A 23,513-nucleotide genomic window follows, 5' to 3' on the forward strand; every position below is an offset into this window, starting at 1 on the left:
AACTTCAAAGGATCACCTGTTGTTTAATCTGTTTGAATTTAGTAAAACCTGCGGCAAATTTTGCAATTTTTCATGACACGTATTTGTAAATTTTTGGGTTTAAAATGGCAAAAAAAAAAAAAGAAAGCTGGACAGTACAATTAATTCCGTTAGATCTATCAATATACCAATTTCATCTCATCAGCTGCCCAGTGATGCCATAATCATGTTCATAAGAATATTAAATGTATAACTTTCAACACCATCTCATAATTACATTATAATCACAATCACCATCAGCTACGAACTTCCCTACCTACAGTCACACTATCAAAACCGAGTACAGTCATATAAAGACAGGCTAAGGCCAAGCCTCCAAGAAAACAGTCGTAGTTCGCATAGGTCTTCCATCCTCTCCAAATTGTGGTGATGCTGGAAAACATTCGGCACCTGAAGAACAACAATAAGATTGATTTCATCTACTGATTCACTCTTGGGGTGAGGAAAACATTGACATTTTTCTGCCAAATGGGAATCAGCATACTACCTACTTACAAGTATCAGTAATGAAAAACCATTCAGACAATTTGAGGAGGAGGAAGACGAAGAGGATGAGAAGAAGAAGAAGAAGAAGAAGAAGAAGAAGAAGAAGAAGAAGAAGAAGAAGAAGATAGTTTTAAGAGAATAAAATTACTACTACTACTACTACTACTACTACTACTACTACTACTACTACTACTACTACTACTACTACTACTACTACTACTACTACTACTACTAATAATAATAATAATAATAATAATGATAATAATAATAATAATAATAATAATAATAGTAATACTAATAATAATAATAATAATAATAATAATAATAATAATAATAATAATAATAATAAGAAGAAGAAGAAGAAGAAGAAGAAGAAGAAGAATAAGAAGAAGAAGAATAGTAATAATAATAATAATGATAATAGAAGAAGAAGAAGAAGAAGAAGAAGAAGAAGAAGAAGAAGAAGAAGAAGAAGAAGAAGAAGAAGAAGAAGAATAAAAAAGAAAGAAGTACAAACTCGTGACAATTGTATAGTATTTCCACAATTTGATATATATGTTTTTAGTCAAGGCAATCTATTTTAGATGCTTCAATGACGTAGTCAGTAGTATTGCATCTTTTTAAAAAAACTAAATAATTCTAATGAACATTTAATCCATGACAGAACAATAAAATCATGAACTGAATATCTAAAAGATCACTTGATTAATATTCATTCCTTGATGTTACTTCTGCAAACTTCATTGCTCATAATGCCATGAGTAATCAAATATGATTTAGGGCTATCTTAGGGCGACTGCAAAACAACTTATAATTATCATGATATGGATATAGTTGCCAATCTATGAGTGTTTCATTCTCTAATTAACACACAAAATAATGTAATACTAGCACATTTAACCGGCAATAAAAAAAAAAGTCAGGGTTTGATCCAAAGTCGAGGCAGGCAGATTTATTGGGAAAATTTTTTTCATGCCTGGTACTCTTTCATACGTGCCTTTTCAGATTTGAATCTTACAGAAGCAACTGTCTGGAGTAGATAACCTACCTAGCAAAACAGCTGGAATTCTCTTTATCAGTTCCTTCTTTAGCCTTTCCACTCACACCTATCAATGAATCACAATGTTAGGACCGTGAGATTGATGGTATGAAAAAACTGTATATCATAGAATTCCACTATACAAAGAAAAAAAATAATGTCAAAGAAGCACATTTTCTCAGTAGAGTTCTAAATATTTCCATTGCTTTATATATATTGTAAAATTGATCGCCAACAGAGCCGGAGATCATTCAGTTTTTATTTTGTAGTTTTAAGTGGACAATTGCTTGTAACATAGTGGATAGAATGCTAAACTACTGAAAAATACTTCCTGAGAGATCTCAGACTCAGTTGCCCAATAGCTGCAGGGTGATTAAACCAGCAGGAAACAAACCAACGTCGACTGCATCAGGGGCATATACCAGTCCAGTCCATATTCCTGTGAGGCAAGTGGTCTACCAGCTGAGTAACCGAAAACTCCTCCAATGTTTGGATATAATGGAATAAATTTTGATATAAACCCCTCACTGTGTTTTCTAAACAGCCAGCATTCACAAGAAGACACACATCTTAAGGATTGTATATTCAACTATGTAACGGTTAATATTTCTGTATATAAATTAATTAATCCCTTACTATTATGATGTCATAATTCCTCATGTGATCACTAAAATTACATTGTATCTTATCTGTAATTTACTGATATGTGATGGATCCGTTAGTAAGTATTAAAATGCTTAAATTACTCATTCCCACACAAAAAAACGATAATCAAACATATCAAAATTATGGAGATATGGAATACTAAACAAAACATTCTAATGGATCATGTACTTCTTGACAAATCAAAGACTGGTAGTTGTCGTGGACGGTGCGTCATCAGAGTCATCAAAGTGGTGTCTGATGTTCCTCAGGGCACAGTTCTCGCCCCCCCCCCCCCCCCCCCCCCCCTCCTATTCTTAATCTACAATAATGATATGGTAGAAAGACTTACAAGAGGAAAATACTGAGATTGTTTGCAGATGACAGCCTTGTATATATCGGACAATAAGAACTAAACCTGACACAGATATTCTTCAAGCCGATTTAGATAGCTTACAATGCTGGGAAGTAGCAAATAGCATGGAATTCCATCCTCAAAAGTGTCAGGTTCTTATTATGTTGAGTGTTAATATGCTGAGCAGTTTTCTAAGAGGTGATAGAAGAACAATTGGTATTATACTTTCTAGTGGTCCTTTTTTCTTGTTTGGTTTATTCAACAAAACTAGTTTACCGGAGCCGAGATCAATGTATGTTTTATGTTCGAACATTCCATTAATAGTTTCAAATAAGGTAAATCAAAATTAAGAAACAGAAGCTAAACCAAATTTAATGACCTAATAGATGTTTTTATTGTTTTTAAGTGTTTTACGGCGCTTGGCAACACGTTTAGGTCATATCAGCGCCAGAAAAAAGGAAGAAAATGGGATAGTAGAAAGTTCTAGAATTACAATTGAAGTACACAAGAAAGGGAAGACAAAGGTGAATTAGTTCAAATATAGGGAAGAAATGATGATCCCAAATGCACATTATCAGTGTACCTATGTCCTATCCTGTCATAAGCCCAAGTCCCCACTAAGAGGAACATACTCAAATGTTTACAAATCATATATAGGTAAAACAAAAATAACAGAGACATGATTTACAGGACAAAAAATATCAACTCTCAAAACTCAACAATACATTTGACTGTTTCGCTCCCAGCCAGGGCCAGGACAAAACCAAGTTATCTCATTCCAAGACAAAGACAGAAAGCATGTTGGAGGGGGATAGAAAACACAGAAAGTGCCTTAATGCCCACTATGGGTAGGTCAGGAACCCCACTCATTGACCTAATAGAAAAATAAATTAGCACATCTTGATGTATAGTTTATACTGGTGGGTCAATTGGAGAGCTTCAATAGGCATCAAGACTATTCAGTCAAGCCTAGTATTTCTATTTTATGGCGGGAAATTATGTCTATATGTGAAAAATCATAATCGCCTCTTTTCCAGGGTAATTTTTGATACTCATGTAGATCTTCTTGTAATTACACACCTACCTGACGACAGCCAGTTAGATGAGTAGTAATACCATCTGAATGTCCACGATTAACAATGCTCCTTTTTCCTTCATTTTGACAAATTTTGACAAGAGAGTGGTACATAGCCTATGTATGCTAAAACTAATATCAAATTTAATAAGATGTGAGGCAAAACAACGAAATGAGACTTAATATTATTTCAATAAATGAAATTATATTATTGTTACAGGCTATCTCACAGTTTGTGTATGAAAAGAAGTCCAACTTACTCTTGGACACATCCTTATAGGTGCGTAGTGCTGAGACAGTGTTGTAGACTTTCCATATAAGATAATATTCTAGGATGACAGTCACAACGTTCCATCCTGCAATAAAAATGGCACAAGCCTCAGGCCCTAAAAAGGTCATAATTTGACCAGTGGCTACTGGGGCAAGGATTTGACAGGTCAAGTCGATGGTCTTCATTCGAGCTGTCATGGCTGTTGTGAAAAGAGGAATGGCAGATGATTGAAAGGAAGCCAGTAGTTATAATAATAATAATAATAATAATAATAATAATAATAATAATAATAATAATAATAATAATAATAATAATAATAATAATAATAACAATAATAATAATAATAAAAATAACAACAACAATAATAATAATAATAATAATAATAATAATAATAATAATAATAATAATAATAATAATAATAATAATAATAATGATAATGGTGATGATGATGATGATGATGATGATGATGATGATGATGATGATGATGATAATGATGATGATAATAAGAATATTAATGATAATAATTTTTTTGTTCACTATTATGATTAATAAGGATCGTAAGTTATGGTGCAGGTTACTTTTACTTATTTGTAGGTCTGATAATTCAAATTTTTATGGGCTTGTTATGATTGTCTACTCTCAAACTTACGTAAAATATTTTCCATTGCAACAATATTAAATCAAGCCCATAATCGCGTTCGAGTATCACACTTGCAAACATGTGCACACAAATCGCTTGTGTTCCATTTGCATCTACAATATTAGCATTATCTATTATTTGTATGATGAATTATTATGTCTAAATGGAGCATCAAAAAAGAATAATCATTGCAATTTATCTCTTTTATCAAAAGTTTATTATTTCCTCTCTATTTCTAATCACAAATATCACTGTGGAATTCACATCGATTAAAGTAATAAATGTGCATCGATTTTTATTGTTAATATTATAATGAATACTTTCTCACAAATTTATGCAATCGTGTAAATACCACAATAATTTGAAGCCATTCAGTTAACTGAAAACATTACCTCATTTTGGGTCAATGAACTTGTCCTAAATCTAATGACTATTATGGTATTATACTTTTAAAAAACCCATACTAGCCAATTTTTCAGGGTCAAAGATACACATCTGAACGACCCAGTCCCTTTCAACAGTGATGGTGTTGGCTGTATTGGCCAGTAAAGATGCTGCGACCAGACCAATGATGATAGCATATGTGGTGTATTTTGCCCAATCGCCAAGAGAAAGAACCCAGTCCCTCCATAGTAGGAAACAGTAGATGATGGCTGAGCTTAGGATGACGAATACTGTTTGGAAGATCAGCGTCAATCGTGCAGCTACGGAGAAGAATTGGAGAAAAAAGTTACTTTAAAATTGGTAACCCCACTCTTCGGTCTGGTAACATGTCACTTCATACATGACGCAGAAACCACGACTACATATTTTAAAATCAGCATTATGATTCGTATAGTGGCAGGTTTTTGACTCTGCTTAATCTTAAATCATTCCCAATAATTCAGCCTGACTGCGAATTTTACCTTTTGGGGTGGTGATTAATATTCCCAGGATCATGCATCAGTTTTGGGGTATATGTTTCCATGATTATGTTAATAAAAAGACTAGATAGTTCAACAAAATAAAATAATAGATAGACGTCTATATTCAAAAAGCACTCTATCCACCAAAAGTCTCACTAAAGTTCATAAAGTTACCAACAAAAGGGAGACGTGACAGAGGCAAAAAGTGTCCTGTTGCTATTGGCACTGGCTTTAAAAAACTATAAGATAAGTGCAGATTGTTGATGGTACACAATTTTGTGAGTAAAAACTAAAAAAATCTGAATCTAATCGAGTCGTGAGTTTCAAGTAACTGGAGACTTGAATACGAAGGATTTGCATCAAAGAACAACCCAAAAAAAATGATTAGAAAGTATAGTGGAGACAAAAGTTATTCTGCTGCCATTGTAACTGACTGAAATAATGTGATTCATCAGAACACATTTTCTCCTTTGTTTGTTTGTTTGTTTTGTTTTTTTTTGGTTCAATTTATTTGAGTTTCATTGAAACTTTCATGGGCCTAAATATAGAATTGACAGTCGACCATCATATATATCATTGTAGTCTAGCAGTCGAATGCCAAAAGCAACAACCTCAAAACATACCCCCATCCCCCCCCCCCCCCCCCCCTCCCAAAAAAAAAAAAGACACCAAAAAAACAAAAACAAAAAAAATAACTCGCCCCTCCCTCCCCCAAAAAAACAACAAAGAGTAATCAACAACCCCAAAACATACCCCCCCCCCCCCCCCCCCAAAAAAAAAAAACACAAAAAAAAAAAAAACAAACAAACAAAAAAAACAAAAACAAAAACAAAAAAAACAAAAAAAAACAAACAAACAAACAAACAAAAAAAAAAAAAAAAAAACAACAAAAAAAAACATAAAAAAACTATAAAGAGAAACCAATACAAAACAACTCACCCCTCCCAAAAAAAACCAACAACAAACTAATAAACAAAACAACAAAGACGAACAGACAACAGTTTGAATGACGATTGCGATGGCTCACCTCTGAGCCTTTGTACACTGTCAATCCAGTCCCCAATAACGGGCCCAAACAATAGAATGGTTGCACACATTGACAGGCCATACACAGCTGTTAGTTGCAGGGAATCAGGACTGATGTAGATCATGTAAAGACCCACTGCGAATGTCCACATTCTCTCTCCCTGGATGGATAAGATACCGTATGTGAGTTATTGGTTTTTGATTTTCTAAATACAGGATGTTAATAATGATAACGATGTAATCAAGACTATTCCAGGTTTTTCGTACAGATAATTAATGTACCTTTCTTACTTTCGTCTGAAATGTTTGTATATATATTTTAAACTTCGCCTTTAGTATACTACGTACTTAATGGAGATGTGAATAAAATTGATGGATTTACGTTAATTTGTAATTCATCTTGTTTGTATATATGTCTACAAAATTGATGGATTTACGTTGTTTAATTTGTAAATTAACTTGTAGCGCTGTAATGCTCTCCCTTAACTCTTTGTATTTGATACTAAATAGATTAAGGAAAACTAAACGCTCGTTACATGACACATTCTTGAGTTCGGGAGGCAGTACTGTCGCTCGTTTTTTGAATATTCCATGACTTATTGAGTATCTTATTTATATTGGGCTTCAAACATAAGTGGTTGAAAGACAGAACTGAAAAACACAAAGGAGGGTTCACTATAATAGGCATTGACATGAGCTCTGCCATTGATACAATCTGCAGAACAAAGCTTTTGAAGGTACTAAACTCATTTTTCGAAAAAGATCATACCCGACAAATACGATCACTGATGGCAAACACAACACTTACGTTTACATCTGGTGTGGAAACAGTTTCACTATTAACATCGCTGGGGACTCCCCGAGGAGACAGTCTGAGCCCGATTGTTTTACCGTATATTTGGAAGAAGCACTATAAGAACTAAGACAAAAAATTCTGATTCCTCAAATCCTTAGCAGCGAACTGATCTTCGTAGATGATGTTGATATGATATGTGATACAGCACACCAGGCGAAGCAGCACATACCAACAATATCAAATACTCTGCGACATTGGAATCTAACGGTCAACGAACCCAAATCAGAAATCACAGTGATTAACAAGAAACAAACGGAATGGAAAAATGTAAGAAAACTCGGAAACTTGATTAATGAGAATGAAGACATCAAACGAAGAAAAATGCTAGCTCAAACTGCATTCAGAGAAATGAAAATAAAAGAATACGCCTTAATGAAGAGCTAGTGCTACCAATCCTTATGTACAACTGTGGCAGGTGGGGTCTTACAAATAAGAATTTGGACTCCCTTCATCGCAAACAATTGAGACGAGTTACCAGGGTACAATGGCCAGACAAAACCAGTAATGAGGATGCATATGACAGATGCAGAGTACAATGTCAGTACGCGAATAAAGCAGCAAAGATGAAAACTTTTCGACTACATGCTCCGACGAGATGAAAATATTCCAGCACAAACCTCGATGGATGCTTACTTCAAACGAATAGCCAAATACAGAGGTGGTACACCAACTTCTCTTCCTATAACATTTAATCAAGATCTCAAAAAATATGAAATATATTTAGAAACAAAAACCGAAGAACTGACTTCAACAAGACAAGGAAACATCTAATTGCCTCAGCACCTGAACACACATGATGACCTTCAAAAGCTAAGAACACTTGCCTGGTCAGAGATTTATGGAAACAAATTGCTAAGTGGATACTAGAAATAGACTGACACACTCGAAGTAACACACACATTGTTCGGAGGCAAGTGTCCATAGAGACAGCACAGCCATATATTCATTCACATTAAAATATTAATACAAATCTTATTGTAATCAAACAGAAAATATCCTTTTAAATTCCTGTAGGGTTATGTAAATTCATTTTGATATCCTTTTGTTTCCGTGAATGTGGTATTAGATTGATCCCTTCGAAATTATCTGTTCATTCGAATTTTTCATCAAATTCTAATAAACCGTTTTTCGTTCACTACTGACTGCATCTGTCAAATTAAATTTCCACGCTCATTACACATACCATATTTGAATACAGAGACCTTCCTGCATACTTATGCTACCGCCTAAAACAGTATTATGTCGGGCTGACATAGATCGTGAAAATTGAACTATAGTGAAGTATAATGATACTAAACTGCTAAAAGCTGCAGAATTATATCAGATCATATGTTTTATTGGGGGTCCCGTTACTTCAGTTGGTAGAGCACTCGTTTCATAATCAATGGGACCGAGATTGATTCCGGGTGCAGAGATTGTTTTCTGACCCCCTGCCCACCCAACAGTGATTGCGTAGCTGGGTCTGGAGATCTGGCTAAAGTACTTTGCGATAGATTAACAACCTATCAAGAGGCTAACAACAATTGTTGTTGTCCGTTTCACGCTATAGAAACTGGGATAAACTCCGACTCCATGGGCGTAATGGCTCTGAAGGACTACTACTTTTAGGTTTTATTGAAGAGTGCGAAAACCCAATACTTTATGGCCCTGAACATCTTTACTTTGAATTTACATTTTTTATGGAATTAGATTCACCCCGACATTACTGATTTGAGCCAGTAGGTTACAAATAAGGACCATAGGAAATATAAGGCATGGAGAAGTGTACCTGATGAAAACAGAGAATAAAATAACGCGGTGTCAAATCGAAACATCCAGCTGGATGGCTCAGTGGCTAGAGCGACTGTTTGCCGATCTCTCTCTCTCTCTCTCTCTCTCTCTCTCTCTCTCTCTCTCTCTCTCTCTCTCTCTCTCTCTCTCTCTCCCTCTCTCTCTCTCTCTCTCTCTCTCTCTCTCTCTCTCTCTCTCTCTCCTCTATTTCTCTCTCGCTCAGCTAGGTGGAAGGTGCCGTGTCAGTTGGACCATCATTATTGATACAAGTGCCCGCTCCAAACTTTTTCTGAAATAAAGACCATCTGATTTCTGTCTTATCACCAATCAAGTCCTCAGTCTTGAAGGACTCGTAAATAGTCCAGCCTAACTTGCTATTATTTTTACTAAGACCTTGAACAAATTGAAACATTTCATGTTTTTATTTTTGTTAGATATCTATATGTATAGAATAACATACTAAACCTCTAAAACTGTAACTGTGTCGGAAGTATGTGAAAAAAATGATCATTTATACAGCTCATCTGTGTTAATAAATTATTAATGATAAAGAGGACAATACTCAATATGCCTATCTCATTATATCTATTACTTATAATTTAAGCAAATCGCAATTTGCAACATCTACGCTTAAGAATTATCATAATAATTCATGAACAGCATACTAAAAGTTTTAAACTGTAGTTGTGAAGCTTGTGAATAATGGCCGTTAATACCTAGCTAATATTAATATAGGTCAATACGTTACTGATGTGAAAGCGGAAAATACTTAAAATATCTTATTTCGTTATTTCGTTATTAATCAGACCTAAAAAAATGCTACATGTAATATTTTTGCATATATGTTATCTATACGACTTCATAACAAAATATACAAAAAGTTTAGAAATATAGCTGTGTCAACTGCTTTTTAGGCCAATGAATTATTAATGATAAGAGAAAAATATTCAATACGATACCCGATCTCGTCCTATCTATTATCTCTATTATCTAATATTGCAACAAGCAATATTTTAAAAATAATATGAACTTTTTAAAAACGTACAAAAAGTTTAAAGGCCAGCTTTGTCGGAAGTTTATAAGAATCATGATTAATTTAGCCTATTTCAATCAATATATTACAAGTAATATATAAAGAGAAAAAAAAACAAAACAAACTTCATATAATATATATATATATATATATATATATATATATATATATATATATATATATATATATTTTATATATATATATATATATATATATATATACCATTATAAATATAATTACTTTCAGTTATCTCTCTACTCCAGAAAGAAACATATTTAAACATTTGGCCAGGAAACTTAGCCTTCAAAAATCGATCAGTTTAAACGACACTCCTCGTGGCAAAACTCACAAACCTCCACAGGAGTGTGGATAGTGTGTGCTTGACCAAGAAACTCACAACATTGCCATCCGGAAATATAACGGACCAACACACAAAACTGTGTAACCTTGAACGTTTATAGTCTGGCTAATACAGTTTAGTGGGAATTACTCATTGACGTGGATGGCATAAGGCAATAAAAAAACCCTGAGTACGTCAACTTCATTCAATCTATACAACCAACCTCATTCAATCTATACAGCGCTTACTGATTATATTATGCGAATAGGTAAAATATTCACAACATCCACCAGCCGGATATACCGTACCAAAACACAAAAATATGAGTAACCTTAAACAAACTGATCACCAAAATGGCTTTCTAAAAACTATAACAAAGAGCAAAATGACGTCAATTTCGTTCTAATACGTACCCATTTAGTCAGGAAGTGGCTAAAATAGATATAAAAGTTTGTTGGTGCTTTTGTCGTGACTTCATTGTCTGTAAAATAAAAAGATAAAAATGATAAATAGATGCTTCAATTTTCATTGAGGATAAAGCATAGCTCTGCTTCACGTGTTTGTGACATGCATTGGTTATGACGATGATGATGAATGATGATGATGACTGATGATGATGATGATGATGATGATGATGATGATGATGATGATGATGATGATGATGATGATGGTAATAATATCTCAGGGTTGCGTATTAGGCCCTCTCCTCCACACTCTGTAAACGCACCCACTAGGAAATATTATTCGTCAACACGCTCTTAATAAGATCATAGAGATAGGAATGGGGATACCCCTCGCAAGCGTATAATGGATGTTGCCCCCATTTCGAACCGAAATAAGTCCCGGCAACCCTTGTACGCAGATTCCCTGATTACGGACAGAGATGCATCGAGATGGAAGTCGGTTTGGACGAATTCAATCCCTCGAGGGGACGGGGACATAAACTCCTCGAAAATGGGGAAGTTGCCAAGTTTCTCTACCAGTAAGAGGAGGCACTGGGTGGTAGCGGATCGGCTTCGGTCGAGAACCTGCCGAACGGCAAAATCGCTTCATCAGTAGGGACTTTCCACCTATCGAACATGTACCCGTTGTGGTAACGAGCCCGGAACAGCAGAGCATCTAGCTGAACAGTGTGTTGTGACGAAGCTCCTAGGCGGGTTTTCGACGGTGCACGAGTGCGGTAAGGAATTTGCTGATTGGGTCGATCGTCATAACATAATAGTGTGAGCACCATTATTAGACGCAGCAGCTGCTGTAAACTATCACATGTATGCTGACGATACGCAGCTGTACATATCTGTAATTCCTTTAGAAATTAATCATTTAGTACCATCTACGAAAATTTGTAATGTAAATGTCAAGAGGTGGATGACAGTCAAGAAACGGATTGTCTATTCGTACTTACAGTTTATTTAACCAAACCCATAAATATCTCTAACCTCTTCTAAAGTAAAACTTACTAACAGTGTCTAGTGTAATTAATTGCTAAACTACCAACTTTTCCAGCTCACTCCAAAAAAATGACAATATAGCAAGATTTACTGTGTAAGCCTACGGTAATGAAGTAGACATGGGGTAGGTGCAAAGAAAAAAAAGAAGAAAAAAAAAAAAAAAGAAAGAAAAGTAAAAGGCCAATGTTTATGTAAGCAACCTTTTCGGCCTTTTCCACATAACCCGTACGCCTGGCCTGTCTCGTCGCAGTGTGCATATTCATTCATCAGTCTTTCACTATGCTCATGACTATTGAATCGTTAGCATCGTGATAGGAAAATTCTCCCCCTCTCTCTCTCCTTCCTCATCTCTCCCCCCCCCCCCCCCCCCTCCAACTCTTCGTCCACTCTCTCAACACACACACACTCTTAGACTAAGGGCTACCGGGACCCCCACTTCCCCCCCCCCCCCCCCCCCCCCCTGGGGATTTTACGAGACCAATTTTTCTAGTTAGTATAACATCTAAGCTATCCGTTTATGGCCGGCTGCCAAAAAATAGTGTCATCTTTACAGAGTTATTGCCCCTGAAAGGTCATTCGGTGCAAAAATTTCTAAAAATTCATAAAATGCATTTTTGTATTTTAAAACATGTCTAATTTAATATAACTAAATATTATGTTTGAAACTGATGATTTGAGGGTCATTTTGAAATACATACAAACTATCTTTACTAATGACAAATAGAAAATTAATAAACAAAAACATCATTTTCTCGAAATACATATTATAGCATTTTAGGATGAGAATGTGAACTACTGAGAAGAGAATAGGTGTCATTGAAATACATTTATATTATAATTATGACACACATACTCACCAAATTCACACATAATATATATATATCTATATATATATATATATATATATATATATATATATATATGTATATATATATATATATATATATATATATATATATATATATATATATATATATATATATATATATATATATATTCTGTTATGGTTTGAGAAGTATGGAACATACTCATTATTCTTAACAGTTCATCATCCACCCATTGGTCACAGTCTGAAAAATCATCCTCTGATTCAGAAGACCATTCCTCTTCACCATCCTCTTCCTCAATGTCATCTTCTTTAGGTTGCTGTTCATCAACAATAATGTTAACTAGTTCTTTTGGTATAATGTCATCATCTCCAAACCAGTCGATCACCAGACTACCAGAAGCTGTCCTTTTCCAAACGTTTTCCTCGGGTTTTGGAATTTCAGGGAAGTTTGATGCTGCTTGCTTCCAAACCATTGCTTGAAAGTTTGCTCTCTTGCTATGCATCTGTAGACCTTTCTTACTGGGACAAATCAATGCCTTTACAGTGGGAGAGGGGTCTGTCATCTCCAGGGGTGAATCTTTTTCTCACCGTATCAGCTCTTAGTTTGTTGACGTCATTTGCTCTGCTGTCTCCATACATTAGACACACAAACTTTTCAAGCGTTGATAAAACATCTTGATGTAGCACTTCTTGATTTCCCAATTCAGAAAATAAGTGTGTGAAATCTTGGTGTTTTGTCAATAGGGCAAATGGACGTACTTTTCCTTTTCCAGCAAAGCAGCTGGTAGTCTCACAACCTGTGAAACTGTGAAATCCCAACATAGCGTCACAAATTTCTGGTGATAATTTGCTAGAAAGGTTTGTGATGTTGAGAAGCCTTCTCGTTTTCCCCTGAACCTGTGTCAAAAAGTAAAGGGACTTCAATTTTCTTTGCAAATGCCAAAAGCAACAAAAAGACATCTGTATCTGGTGATCTTACTACAATTTCTTCCTTCCTTGAATGTTGAACTGCATATGTACAGTGAACAATAATTTTGGTGTCAGCTTCTTCGTGACTGCAATCCAGCTCAGGCATTGGTCTAGTCTGTGGTTATTCCATCCTCACTGCTCAGCTGTACACATGTGTTTTCGATCGCAAAGAAAATGTTTCTGCCTAGGAGTTTTGATGCATATTTGTCTGACTCCCATTCTTGTAAAATTAGTTTCATTAGGTTTATTTTATTCTCCCCACTTGATAGAAATAGCTTCCAGTCGCTTGGCACTTTTGTTAACGGTCCTCCAATAAGAAAAGTGTTATTTGAAGAATCACCCCTTCGAGATCTTTCTGTTGCTTTTATTGAATCCTCGAGGTATCTGTCTGTAATGAAATGAAGGTCTGTAGACTTTGGGAGTGTGCTGAACAGTTTCAGAGCCAGTTCACCAAATGTTTCTGGTAATGAAACCAATGCTTGGAGAACTGCATTGCCATCAACAATGTAGATGCTCTTCGGAAATTCCTTCTTGAGTCAGCAATTTCATATTTCTCCATTCTATTCATAAGTGTAGCTTTGTTTGTCTTCAAGAAAGATCCATCACTTGTGGCTAAAGCCCACGGAACTGGGCTTAGTGGATAGCACATCACTTTACGAAGATCAATATTATGACACTGGCTTAACATGAGCAACTGGCCAAACATATCTCTTTGGGCTGTAATTTTCAATGTTTTCGTTTTGTTGGAACTTATTTTACTATGACGAGCATCTTTTTGAGTAAATTTCTTCCTGCAGCTTTCATGGTACTTTGCTTCAGGTGATATCAGACAATAATTTTCTGTCAACCCTATCAAGCGGCTATTTCCTCTGAAATGGGCAGCTTCACATATTGACGATTTTGAAGACTCTGTTTGACACTTTACAAGCTTATCTTTTCTTCTGTTTACATATTTCTCTTTTCGCTGACAAATGATACATTCATCTGAAAAACAAGGTCCTTTCAGTGATTCAACACATCTTCTTTTAAGACTATTATCTTCATTACTGTCGGATTCCAGTTTTCTCTTCTTTTCAAGCCGTACATATTTCAGGCTAGTGAAACTTTTCAAACAAGGACGATGGAAGTCATGTTCTTGACATGGGTGATCTGGAAGATTGTCACAGATGTGTGCACATCTTACATTGATGTCATCACTCTCAAGTCGAATTATCTTAACTTTTGAACATTTTCCCATGCCTCCTCTGTAAAAGTTTTTAAGAAACCGTGATTTGCTAAATTGGGATAATGAATAATACAGGTTTTCTTCACTGTCTTTGGTAGATTATGTCTATCTTTTTTCAAAGAAACAGGCTCTTCGGAAGCCGTTACACAATCAAGTTGATGAGTTAATATATTGATGTGAGCTTATAATGTCAATTTATTTTGTCATATTATTTCATTCTGAAATTTAAAAAAAAGAAAGAAAAAGGTTAGGAACAATCGACACTCTAACAATGGGGAGGATTACTGTACTCGGTAGTCATTTTGAAATCAAATTTTATAAAAAGAGCTGGCTAGTCTACCAAGACAACTAATCAATGATGAATTATTTAATTTTGGGTCAGGCATACAGAAAGAGTTCTTATCTTAGGTCATGTCTAAGGGCAGGCACACGGAAAAGGAAAAATATTGAAAGGGACACATGAATGTAAACAGTGAAACACAAAGCAGAATTTTCATGTCAACACAACTTTGTTCTCATAGAACGACAAATCAGATGATAGGGTATACTATAGATATCAGCATCTTTCACATTTTCCCATCTATTAAGCATTCTATCATTAAAAAAAAACCAACAATATGATGCTTTTCATCTTAGTTGGTGTTATCTTAATACATGTAGCAGGCTTTATGGACGTACTTATATGATGTCAGCTTTTATCAGTTATAATATGAAAACAGGCAATAGGCAAGCACAAAGACTAACCCTCATTAGTCATAGGTTTAAAAAAGTAATTGAAGCATGTTGTTTTCTTTTGGGTGTTGAAGAGGATATACTATTTTGGTCTCTCTGACTAAACCTACATTTGGGCACTGATATTGATATAACCTATTTGAGGTGCTAGCGCCCTAAAAAGGCCAATAAACAAACAAAGTCTAACCTGAAACCGAAACTACCGAAACTATAGAAAAATATGGGAAGGGACACATGAATGAAAACAGTGGAACACAAAGCAGAATTTTCATATTTCATGTCAACACAACTTTGTTCTCGCAGAAAAGACAAATTGAATGATAGGGTACATTATAGACATCTGCAGTTTAGTGTTACTTTTTTCCTTTCATAAGTACCAATGGTGAATCTAATAATTCGCATTATAATATTTTTCTATGACAAGAACTGCAAACCCTTATTTTTTAAATAGTTATTTCAGCAAAGCTGACACTGAAAAGCTGATTTCAGTAATTACCTGGACCCTCCCCTAAAAAAGTGAGTGAGCATCATGCTTACCGGACCCCCCCCCCCTCCCCCCAAACCAGAGTCAGACTAGATGTGACCCCCCCCCCCTCCCCATCTCTCCTTGGGCTGATGTAATTAAAAAATGGTCCCTAAGTACCAAATTTCTCCTGTCATATTACAATAAACTGCTTTCATTTTGCTATAAACCTTTCTCTAATCCACCAAGGGGAATAACTGCTCTGTCAACAGTACAATCGCAAAATATCCAATATCTTCAAAACTAGTGAATAAAAATTTACGAAATTTTTTATTTAGGTCTTGCTATACACAGGCTATAACACTTTCTCTTTGATGTATATAGAAATATGTAATGCTCTAAAGTTATATAACAGTGTCTGTGAAACTTTTTTGAAAATTTGAATATTTTAAAATTCATCCTTGAAGTTCATACATACTAAATACTCTGAACCTTGAATTTAGTTATTATTTATCTAATATAGTCTATATACATCAGTGCAATCCAAATTTGTGACATGTGTGATGAAAACTAAGGAAGCTATGGCACTTCAAAGTTTGGCAGTGGCAAGCTCATTTTAACGCACTTGATGACCTTTCAAGGGCAATAACTCTGTGAAGATGACACTTTTTTGTTGGCAGCCGGCCAGAAATGGAAAGCCCACACATTATATTTACTTAAAAAATTGGTCTCATAAAATCCCCAGGGGGAGGGAGTGTTTCGCCCATTGGCCCTGGGTCTATCTCTCTCATACTTTTTTCTCTCTAGTCTTTCCTCATCTCGTCCCTCTCTCTCTCTCCTTTCCCACCTTCCTAAGCTACTCCTTTTTCCTCCTCATTCTTCCGCCTCCTTCTACTGCTATTGTTGCTGTTGCACCTCCTTACATCTTTATCTTCCTTCTTCTTATTGTTCTCTCCACTCTCCCTCTTTTTCTTTTTATTATCCTCCTCCGCATCCTCTTCTTCTCCTCTTCCTCTTACTCGTGCTGCAGTTTCTCCTCCTCCTCTTCCTATTTTGAATTTTGACATAGGCCATTGAGCAGGTTTCCTTGGAATTCATCCCAGATATCTCTCATCAATTTCTTTTTCATCATATTATTATCATCATCATCACCATCATCATCGCCACATTGACAAATTCTAAGATACAGCCCTCAGAGGGCCGACACTCTAATAACGACACCAGACACACAGCACGCGACACACATCACACGAGACAAACTAATGTGAACACTACAGTTACGGGTTTCTCATATATTCAGTAATTTTCTCTCTGTACTAGTCCATCTTGACAGCTCACAAAAACAACCCCCCCCCCCCCAAAAAAAAAAAAAAAAAACAAAAAAAAAAAAAAAAACAACAGACAAAACAAAACAAAAAAAAAAAAAAAAAAAAAAAAAAGAACAAAAAAAAAAACAAAAACGGGCAAGGCTAGAAATCGAGGCACACCCCCCCCCCCCCCCCCCACACACACACAGACAATCATATAATCACACATACACACACTCACACATACATACACTCTCCTTGCATTCATCCCGCTTACCCATCCGTTCCCTCTGTCATTACGTTTATTCTTTTTTTTTTTTTTTTTTTTTTGTAATCAAGTGAAGATACGAATACGGTATCTAATATCTTGAGAAAATTTTGAATTGAGAGCGGCAAAAAACATAATCCATTTTCACTTACCTTGTTAGGGTCCCGATAGCAATTGCTTCACACGCAAAGAAACCTCGATCGATTCCGGGTGCTGTCGAGATATTTTTTTACCCTCCCCCCTCCCCCTTGTCCATCCAGCAGTGATTGGGTAGCTGGGTCTGTTAGATCTGGTAGAAGTACTTTGCGATAGACTAACGTCCATAACAAAGGGTAGCACGCAACTGCTATTGTCTGTTTTATCGATAGAAACAGGGATAAACTCCAGCTCCAGTATTATTATTATTATTATTATTATTATTATTATTATTATTATTATTATTATTATTATTATTATTATTATTATTATTATTATTATTATTATCATCATCTTCATCATCATGATTATAATAATCTAATAAATGCCAATAAAAAAATCCCTAAAATCTTTTTACTAGGGTTTGAAATTATAAATCATGGATCAAAGCCACCTTAAAACACTAGATAAGAATCTGAAATCTGTTACGTACTGTGGCCACTCGTTAGAGAAGACCTTTCAGTCATTGTGTTGTTGTCGCATCTTTCTGGTTTCTGATGTTCTGGAATCAATTGTTTCGTGTCTTTCACATCACCAGGCATTATTCAAGACTGGTTATTCTGGCAAGATAAAATATCTATGATTAAAATCTACTCAATCAACCAGCTAATTGTCGTGCTCCGTAAAGACACGTATTTAACAATTTGGCCAGAAAGCCTGGTCTTCAAATATTGATCGATTCAAATGACTCTCATCTTGAAGTCCCAAGTTTGAGAATTTTTTTTTTTTTTTTTGCCAAATGAGGTTTATTTAAATCAGTCGATATTTGAAGGACTAGTTTTCTGGTCAAATCTTTAAATAAGTGTCTTTCCAGAGTACGGCAGTTAACTGGTTAAATCAAATAATATAGGAACTGAGTGGTGTATTCTGTCCAACTTAGAGTGATCTTTGTTCTTCTTACCGTGTGTAAGTACCAAAGTACAAAAGGCGTCAGAGCCCACAAGATTTTTAACAATTGTTTGTTTGGGCAGTCCATAATCCCTTGTGCGTGGGTTGTGGTTATGGACTTTGTTTCATGGCTTTAATACTTTGCCCACTAGGTCACAGATGGCTCATGTAGGAGTCAGGTTTGGGAGTGTTCCTAACTCATGCTCCTTACGAATGTGAAGCAAGAGGATAGTCGTTAAAGTCAGAAAACGTGAAGCTGAAATTTATGAAACTCATATTTCCTTAATTTGAGTTTCGGCAGGTGGTCAAAATGACTAATGAAGAAGACGGTGCTGCTGCTGCTGATGATGATGATGATACTGCGGTCTAAACCAGTTTATTGGGACGTCTCGGTTCCCGACAAATCGTCCCAATCAAGCGGCGTCCCGATTAAGCGGCCGCCATGAAATTGAGCAATTTTTCAGATTTACCATAGTCCCCTCTGCCCTTATCCAGACTTGTGACTAGCAATACAACTTGTACGTAACAAAAGATGTATGTGACCTTGAACTTTTTTGTTTGTTTTGTTTTTTGTTTTCGTTTCTTCGTCGTTTTTTCTTTTCTTTTTCTTAACTTAAAAATTTAGACCATGATTTAAAGCCATAGTATTCAGGTGGACATGTTTGACGTCTATTTTGGGTTAATTCAGCTGCCGCTTGACTGCTTATCTGATCTGTAAACTTTGTCAGAGGGGTCAGAGTTCTTTCTTGGCTAAATTGTCCCGATAGCTTCACCATTTTTTTTTTTTTACGAAGTCATCGATGAGGTGTCCTCTTCATCACTACTTTCGTGCTCTGTTCTTCAATTTTCTGGGAGTTTTTTTCTCCATGAAGGCACCAGAGCACTGTAGATTATTATCGTAATCCACTTGTGAAATTCTCTCATCCTTCATCATCTGAGTTGAAAGCAAAACGTCGTTAAAATTGTTAACTGTCTCGGCATTTCTTTAGCATTAGTGTAGCAGATAACAAACATCTGTTGTTGAACTTTTTGTCATGCATCGTGGCCGTTGATCATGACTGATGGCAGTCAATGACACCGACAAGGGATTACATATACATTCTATTGTTCACATCTCTGTGATGACTATGACGAACGGTTCGACCACAAACTCGATTGGTTGTCACACTAACACGGGATACAGGTAAAACTCTATTAGGTAAAGGGCCACGGGACGAAACCATCCCCCCCCCCCCCTTGTACACTTTGTACACCTATTTTGTCCGTAAGAGTGACATCTCGACCACCACCAAAAAAAGTTATAGCCAAAAATCGATACTCTTTTGGGAGTTATGGCCCCTGAAAGGTCACTCGGTGCAAAAAAATCACAAGTGTCCCGTTTGTCTTTAACACTGCATATCTCAAAAAGTATAAGTACTAGACATATACAATTGGTATCAAAATAAAGCTAATTGAATGTACTTTTGAAAAATATAACAGTATGCTCATTAGCCATATTTCATAACCTTGAAAATTGATGATAAAATCGGAAAATAGCTAATTTTGACAATTTTAAATAGATTTTCTCAGTCCACAAGAAGGCAAAAGGGTCCAGAAGTGGGTTTTTTATTTTTGGAAATTATGTTGACTGCAGCATTTTAGCCGACCAGTCTGAAAAATAACCCCAAAAGTATATTTTAGGTGATTTGTGCCATTTATTATTAAAATTTGGTAATTCTAGTATTCACGGATGATAGAATTCTGGCCTCGGTAACCTCCACCTATCTCTCCATGGACACTTTGTCTGCCTATATATTCTGAAAGAGCAGTATCTTGACCACCACCAAAAAAAGTTATAGCCCAATATTCTGTCATCTGCATTTTTTGCCAAATTGGGACCTAAAATTTGCCAAAAAACCCCCCGAAATTTGCCAAAAAGACCAAAATTTGCCAAAAAATTTGCGGAGGAAAACTAAGCGTTTCAGTAAAAACTAACACGCGATACAGAAAAAAATAATATAAAAGGCAATTTATTACATTTAAGGACTTGAGAAATGAAATGACTGTGATTAGCGTTGTTACAAAGATTTTAAAGGATCATTATCCGTAGAGAGTAGCTTCCCTTGGATTGGTCCCAGGCAAAGCTGCAACATTTCTCAAGTTTCGCACTTTTTTTCTCGTTATTTTGTTTTCGCTTCTTTTTTTTCCCCAAAATTTGCCACGCGATTTGCCAATTTTCCCAAAATTTGCCACGATTTGCTAATTTTGGGAAATTTGACAAAATTTGCGGATCGCCCTGATATTTGCACCAGCAAATTGCCATTTGCGGCCGCAAAAAAATGCAGATGACAGAATAATGATACTCTTTCAGAAGTTATGCTGATTTGAAAAAAAAGAGTTGCGGCCCTTAGCAAAAATAGGGGTAGGGTTGCTTTGAACAACTGATGTGTGAATACTATTCATGTGATATACATTATTTTTGCATCAAATGTAAGGGAAATGATTGCTGTAACTAGGTGCATTATTTAGAAAGATCAGATTAAAACAATTTTGCCATAAAAGTTCATTTTTCTCCCATTCAGAAATAAAAACGCATCTAACGAAGACTAAATAATAGACTCTTGCGACAACTACAAACCTTTAATCTATTATGGGCTCTTTATGAGCCTTAAGTTTTTAAAACTTTAGTATTGTGAACAACACCAAAATAAAATTAGAGGCTAAAACCCATACTCATTGGGGAGTAATTGCAATTTCAGAATATATGGTTAAGTCCCTTTGATAAATTAGGGGTGAGGTTGCTAAAAATAAAATGGCTGCTCTGTGAATCCCATTTATAAAAAATGCAGAATTTTAGCATGAAATATAAGATAATTCATTGTTCTAATTTAGCAAATAGTTTAAAAGAATCAGATTCATACATTTTGTGATAAAAGTGCATTTTAAAAGTGAAACTGTATCAATAGATTTTAAGAAGATAATCGCTAAAATTCTTACACAAAGATTAAATAAGGACATTAGATCAGGCATCTTTAAGTCTTTGAACACTAGTTTCTTTCTTCTCAATAAGGTACAGTCTATAACATTGCCTTTAGATTGTGTACTGTGTCCGAATCACTATCTTCTGCATTGTCCGAATCACTGATATCTAGTGCCGCGCTGAAGACCGGTCTGGACCGCGGTCCGACGGTCTTTTAGCTGTGAACCGAAGACCGGTCCCAGAGGGGAAGATCGGCGGCGGTCCTCACTTCTTATCACCTTTCAACTAGTGCGGGGCGGTCCTTGCAAGGACCACGGTCCTACGGTCTCGCGCCATAGCCTACTACTTCCCCAGCGATTCGTTGCTTCGGTTGCCTATCTTCCACCAATCACCACCCATCCCACTTAATTAATCGCACCCACCCCCCTTTGCCATACACTAAACGACACAGACGACCATACAGGCAGACGACCACCAACCTCCACTCCGCAAACCGCCCTTTCGTGTGTGAGATGGGGGGAACAGGAGGCGCACGCCTTGGACGATTCCATTATACGGGGTAAATTTCAAAATTTACTACACCATAATGATCGCAATGACAATGATCTATGGTGAAGGCATGACCCCTCTTCTCTAATGGGTTATTGTTTGAAATGTATGTGATTACAAAAGATGTGTGTGTTTGTTTGTGTGTGTGTGTGTGTGTGTGTGTGTGTGTGTGTGTGTGTGTGTGTGTGTCGAACCTAGCAAGTAGCAAATCCGATTTTTTGTTTTCTTTTGTCCATCTCTTGTCACCACTCCTTTCTATCGCAGTGTTGTCATTTAAAATAATACAATAATATTAAAATTTCGTTTGGTGTTTTTACTAATCAAATAATATGAGTTTCATTAGTTTCTTCCTTCCAAAAAACCCAGTTATAACGTCTGAATTTTAAAAAAGTCCAATAGAATATTTGGGGACCCCGATAGCTCAGTTGATAGAGCACTCTCTTTATACGCAAAGGGCCAGAGATCGATCCCGGGTGCAGTCGATTTTTTTCTGAATCCCTGTCTACTCAGCAATGAATGGGTAGCTGAGTTTGTTAGATCTGGCGAAAAGTCACCATCGACCCCTCTTATCACCTCATCCACCCCCTCTTATTATAACTTCACGTCTCTCTCTTACTCTTCAATGCTCGCTGCCCTCTAATGTGTGTGTGTGTGTGGGGGGGGGGGGGGGGGGGGGTAGGAGTTGCGCGTGTGTATCAACGCCACGAACAACTCGATCAACGCCTTTATCTCCGTTAATGGGGATAAATTTCAAATTTTATTAAATTATCGAAGTAACAATGAAGTACGGTGAGCAAATAAAGAAGGCATCACCCCTCTTCTCTAATTAGGTTACAATTTGAAATGAGTGTGACTACTCCGTGTGTTTTACTCCTGTAGGCCACGGTTTTCATCGTGTAGCGGTCTTTAACTGTTCAAGAATGAACGATCCCACGCTCTCAAAGGTCAAACCGGTTCGAATTTCCAACAGTCTCTCAGGAATGTTCAATGTCGAAAAGGACCGGTCCTTGGGGTCTTCATTTCCCAAGGACCGTAGGACCGTGGTCCTTAAGCTTGCCAAGGACCGCCCCGCACTACTGATATCCTCACTGTCCGAATCACGGTCTTCTTCCCTGTCATCACCTTGTCCATCAGATAAACTGTCATTTTCTTCTTCATTATTGATATCACTAGGGACTATATCTGATAATTCATCTGGCAG

At 36.2% G+C, this 23,513-nt stretch overlaps 1 protein-coding gene across 13 annotated transcripts in view; it reads right to left on the reverse strand.

The window, feature by feature from the left end:
- Nucleotides 1-23,513, reverse strand: part of LOC144965135 (ferroportin-like) — a 112,287-nt gene that overhangs the window by 6,363 nt on the left and 82,411 nt on the right. For all 13 annotated transcript variants that reach the window (XM_078900101.1, XM_078900102.1, XM_078900100.1 and 10 more), the window contains 7 exons: nucleotides 18,350-18,476; nucleotides 10,891-10,958; nucleotides 6,480-6,639; nucleotides 5,012-5,251; nucleotides 3,897-4,106; nucleotides 1,574-1,631; nucleotides 296-429 (listed from right to left, as the gene is read on the reverse strand). In XM_078900101.1, the coding sequence (XP_078756227.1) occupies nucleotides 296-429; nucleotides 1,574-1,631; nucleotides 3,897-4,106; nucleotides 5,012-5,251; nucleotides 6,480-6,639; nucleotides 10,891-10,958; nucleotides 18,350-18,458 (979 nt within the window). In that variant the 5' untranslated portion in view covers nucleotides 18,459-18,476. The remainder of the gene's footprint in view (nucleotides 1-295; nucleotides 430-1,573; nucleotides 1,632-3,896; nucleotides 4,107-5,011; nucleotides 5,252-6,479; nucleotides 6,640-10,890; nucleotides 10,959-18,349; nucleotides 18,477-23,513) is intronic.

The sequence above is a fragment of the Berghia stephanieae genome, chromosome 2, assembly GCF_034508935.2.
Source record: "Berghia stephanieae isolate SIO BIC M18660-M18661 chromosome 2, UCSD_Bste_1.3, whole genome shotgun sequence".
In the NCBI taxonomy this organism is placed as follows: Eukaryota; Metazoa; Mollusca; class Gastropoda; order Nudibranchia; family Aeolidiidae; genus Berghia; species Berghia stephanieae.